A 5070-nucleotide genomic window follows, 5' to 3' on the forward strand; every position below is an offset into this window, starting at 1 on the left:
TTTTTTTTTTTTATAATTCCAGTCTAGCAACAATCCTTATGTAGAAAGAAAAATACATTCAGAGGCAGGGTTTTGTCTGCAAGACATACACATCTTTGGTTTCTAGGTTTTGTGATTAAAACAGTTTAAATAGTTACTATTTCAGTGCAATACAAAGGAACCTCATTTAGAAGGAATCCAAATGTGCTTTATAGCCACCCTGTGAATGAAAGTTCATGAATGAAGTGCTTGAAAAGTTAATTTTTTAAAAAGCTTTTGTTTTGTTCTTTTTCTTTTTTTTGTGTTGTCTGTGGAAATCAATAATATTGTAAAATGCTGATGTAGTTCAAATGGTGAGATTATGTAAACAGCTGGGACTATTGATCCAGGTGCAGTGATGGAAAACTAAACTAATTTTTCAAAGCTCCACCTTATCAATGCTTTTTTTTGTTTTTGTTTAGTTCTTCCCTGTTCCTCTGGAGATCCTGGAGGAAATCTTCCTACGTGTTCCGGCCGACCAGGTGGTTCATGTTTGTCGGTTGGTGTGCTCACAGTGGAAAGAAGTGGCTGACAGTGAATCTTTATGGAGAGTAAGATGTAGAAGAGAAGGATACAACCTCTGTGATTCTTCCAAAATACCTGAAGACTGGAGGTTATTTTACTTCTTATGCAAGAAAAGAAGAAATCTCCTCAAGAATACAAGAGGAGAAGGTCAGAATCCTTGAAGCTCAACAACTGATTTGAAAAACATTTTTTGTTTAAAATGACTGATATATTGAAAATCAAAAATCCAAAGTTACCCAAAAGGGTAACTTTTTTGACGAGGAACGCCCAAGGGTTAAAATAAGATGCAAACTTTTTCTGTGTTTCTTTCTTTCCTAGAAAACATGGAAGGTTGGACAATAAAGAATGGTGGTGATGGGTGGAACCTAGAGGACGTTATGGTGCCACATCCAAATGAAGTAGTCAAGAAAAACTTTGTGACCTCTTATGGGTGAGTATTTACCAGTGGTCCTCCAAAAAATAAATGACCATTATTTTTATATGCTTAGTTCAAATGATGTACAGTGTTCCCTCGTTTATCGCAGTTTATACGCTCTAAAGATAATCTGCGATGGGTGAAATCTACAAAGTAGTGAACTGTATATTTTACAATTGTTATAGATGTTTTAAGGCTGTAAAACACCTCACTACACACTTTATACACTTTTCTCAGACAGGCATCAACATTTTCACATGTTTCTCTCTCGTTTAAACACTCTCAAAGTTCAAACCTTCATAGAAAAATAAGTCCAGTATTGTAGAATAAAACCAAAACCCTGTTTTCAGGGCCAGAACATGAGAATAGAGCAGCTGCGAGAGAATGCAACATTAATGAATCAATGGTACGGAAGTAGAGGAAGCAAGAAGAATGAGTTGAGTAAAGTTTGACTTATCTGACTGTTTGGTTTCAATTAATGCGTTTTATAATCCTTTGACGTCGACACTGTTGTGTTTTGTGTTTGTTGTCTTCTGCTAGCAAAGATTTATGTAAATTTGACAAGCTGAACGCATTCTGTACTGTATAGGAGACACGCCACGAGATTGATTGATTGAAAATGGTCTACAGCCAGTAAAAGAAAAGAAAAGAAGAAGGATAAAAAGAAAAAAAAACATGTAAAATTGCACCAAAAAAACTCTGCGAAACAGCGAGGCTGCGAAAAGTGAACTGCGATATAGCGAGGGACCACTGTACTAGTATTAAATGTTAAACTGTTTTAAAATCATGTCTGTTTTTGCAGAATGTGCACAAAGGAGCAGCTAATTGATTTGGAGAAGGAAGGCTACAGCACAGCCTTTATGGATAACCTCCAACCACACATCAAAATATCTGATTGGTGAGATGAATACACATGACATACTAACAGTTTGTTAGTTAGTTTCTTAGTTAGCTGCAAAAAGCATTTAATTACACTTTTTAAAAGCATTTAAAATGTACATTAGGGTTGTTAAAATCATACTTTGATATTAATCAATACAAAAAATATTCATTTGCAACAGCATTGATACCAACAGAGCCATCTGGGCCTTCTCTAGCTGACACACAACTTTAAACAGGACCAATGCAGACAGTCAGGCACATAGCTCCTCCTCTCGCTGATAGATGAAATAGTAAATCCTCATAACACTGAACAAAACTTTTCAAGAATTTCGAGAGGTTAGTAAAGCTCCCGTTATTATAAATGCATACGTTAACACTAACCATTTCTCTATTAGCAATTAACTGATAGCTATATTTGCCATCTGTTATTATTAACCTAGCTGCTAGCGGACTGTAGTTAGATTAAAGATGAAAAATGACTGCAGGCTGAATGTGTCGCGGATGGAAAATTGAGATGTGACAGTGCAGATTACGGACACATGGAGAACCGGGCAGGTTGCTGTCTGTGCAGAGGAGCGGGGAAACTGTAGTTGAACTGATCACAGAGTGTGGAGAACTAATCTGAGCAAAAAGAGTGAAACCTGGAGCAGTGCAGCCGAATCATACAAGTTTGGGCTTGAAGAGCAGCACTGAGGATGTGAAGAACTGCAGACAGAAGCGGAGCTGTGTGAACATTGAATGAGAGAGAGACTGCAGGCAGATGTGGACAAGATGATAAACACTTCTACTTTTGCAATAGTAGAAAAGTTCATTTTTAAATTTTCAATATAGGTTTTCTATACAATAATTAAATTATTTAGATGTTAAGTATTGTCATGTTTGTTGTGGCCTTTGGTTTATTAATACATTCTTAAATATTTCTCAATCTGTAATGAAATTATCTAAATCGTTTGTAAAACAAATAATATCTCTAAACTTGCTTTGCTAAATTACATTTTTTGGGACATGACTTCTTTGCAAATAGTTCTGTTGTTGTGGCATGGGGTCAGAATTTTCCTGTTGATATAGAAAATGGTGTTGAGATAAAGTTTGAAAACCCTACTTTGTGCAAAAAATTTGCACTTAACAAAAACCGTGAGGTCATGCCCAAAATAAAAAGTTTTTTAGTTTTTGAAACCGTGGAACTAAACAAAACTTACTGATAACAAAAAGGAATATATCCCTTTTAAGGCTTGAATAATAAGAGAGAAAAACGTAGCTTGATATGATTGGTGATCCCTAATCTTTGCACAAATACATCCTCGTTACAGGTATGCACCACGATGGGATTGTGGATGTGAATATTCAATCCTTGTGCAGTTGCTGGATGCAAAGCAGAAGGTTATCCAGTCCTATGCTCCTGATACTGTTTTCTTTGATCAGTGGAATGATCAGGAGTGGAATCGGGTATGTACAAAGTGAAATTTAATAAAGTTTAGTAACAGTGCAGAACCCACCAGCATATTTGGTTTACTGATATTTATTTTTCAGATGATCCATGTATTCCGGGACTATGGACCAGGAGTGAGATACATTCATTTTAGGCATGGTGGCAAGGACACACAGTTCTGGGCTGGATGGTATGGAATACGTGTCACAGACAGCAGCGTTGAAATATGTCCAGCAGTGAACACATAGCTTGTTGGAATTTGTCCAGTTCTCCCATCCTGCATTTGCCTGCAATTGCACATTATCTTCTTACATCTCACTGACCATCTATTCATGTTTCCAGAGCTATAATCTCTGTATGTGCACAAGTTTTCCAGTGAAAAGCTATTTTCTTTAATGTTTCACACAGAACACCTTAAATAACACCTTAAACTTGCTTTCTGTGATTGTCATTGTGATGTCAATACTGAAGATTACTGAGTATTGTTTAATTTGACAGGCTAAGTACTATTTCATGTACAAATACATCTAAAAGTTTACCCAAATTCAAAATAAAATGATCACTACCTTGTAGCTGGATTTCAGATTTTCATGAGCCCATCCATCCATCCATCCATCCATCCATCCATTCTCTTCCACTTCCTCTCTACTTTTCAGGTTTGGTTCCTCTCAACTTTTCATGAGCCAATATTTATCAACATTAAAACAAAAAATGTTTGGAAAATTTTACTTTGTGTAATGATTTGTAAGATGCATTTGTATAATTTGATTAAATTAAACATTTTGTGTTCTCCTGTAATTTTTTTTTTTTTTTTTTTTTTTTTTTTTATATCTGGAAAATTTTGGGTATTTGTGAGAACAGCTACTGCTTCAGACATAAGAACCCCTCCAGTTTCATTGAACAAATAATATGCAAGTATGATTTATATTTGCATTCTGTTGTTGATGTAGGATGAATGAGTATTCAGTGATTTATTGTGCACCTTGACTTGTTTGTCCGGAAGCCAGCATGTGACTTAATCCATATTTGCCTTACACATACTTGCCTTTACTTTCCATTTTGTAGTATGTGAGAACTGGATATAATTATGTAAGCTTAAATGTTAACACATGCTTAAGAGGGAAACTTGAAAGCCATATACTATATAGCACTATGTGAAATTTGAAAACAAAAATTAAAGTGTATTGTTGTGCTTTACGGTTACTTTGTTCTTATATTTTTTATTTCCTGGTCTTGACACCATATAGAGACCAAGTGTCCTGCTTTATTAATGTGTGTGTGTGTGTGTGTACATTATGTAGCATGAAAACCATTTTTTTTCCCCCACAGAATGTGCATAAAGTCACAGCTGATTGACTTGGAGAAGGAAGGTTACAGTCCATCTGTTATGGATCATGCCCAACCAGATATCAAAATATCTGATTGGTGAGAATAAACATGGGGTCTTTAACAGACTGCTTATTAATAACTAATCGTATTAAAGAAAAGTAGATGTAAGCAAAATGATTGACTGTGGAGAACATTTGAATACAGTCCGCGAGGAATGTTTCCAGTCCCTTGTTGAATTTATGCCATGAAAAATTGAGGCATTTCTGAGTGGCCAGTGAGTGTAACTGTTCATAAGTAAGGCCATGTTCCATATAAAATGGGAAATGTCATTGGATAAAAATGAAAAGCACATGAAAATAACACTAATGTAAAAAAAAAAAAATTACAAAAAAAATTTATTTCTCAACCTAAGTACTATGTAATTATCAGTTTTTGTGTCATTAGAGGTTTTTGAGGTTTAAATATTAAACAT

At 35.2% G+C, this 5070-nt stretch overlaps 1 protein-coding gene across 6 annotated transcripts in view; it reads left to right on the forward strand.

The window, feature by feature from the left end:
• Positions 1–3847, forward strand: part of LOC102211775 (F-box only protein 6-like) — an 8281-nt gene extending 4434 nt beyond the window's left edge. For all 6 annotated transcript variants that reach the window (XM_005731679.2, XM_005731681.2, XM_005731680.1 and 3 more), the window contains 5 exons: positions 441–690; positions 862–973; positions 1761–1856; positions 3151–3286; positions 3371–3847. In XM_005731679.2, coding sequence (XP_005731736.1) covers positions 441–690; positions 862–973; positions 1761–1856; positions 3151–3286; positions 3371–3517 — 741 coding nt within the window. In that variant the 3' untranslated portion in view covers positions 3518–3847. The remainder of the gene's footprint in view (positions 1–440; positions 691–861; positions 974–1760; positions 1857–3150; positions 3287–3370) is intronic.
• Positions 3848–5070: the final 1223 nt, after the last annotated feature.

The sequence above is a fragment of the Pundamilia nyererei genome, unplaced genomic scaffold (assembly GCF_000239375.1).
Source record: "Pundamilia nyererei isolate P.nyererei 1_Seehausen unplaced genomic scaffold, PunNye1.0 scaffold00044, whole genome shotgun sequence".
NCBI classification, from domain to species: Eukaryota; Metazoa; Chordata; class Actinopteri; order Cichliformes; family Cichlidae; genus Pundamilia; species Pundamilia nyererei.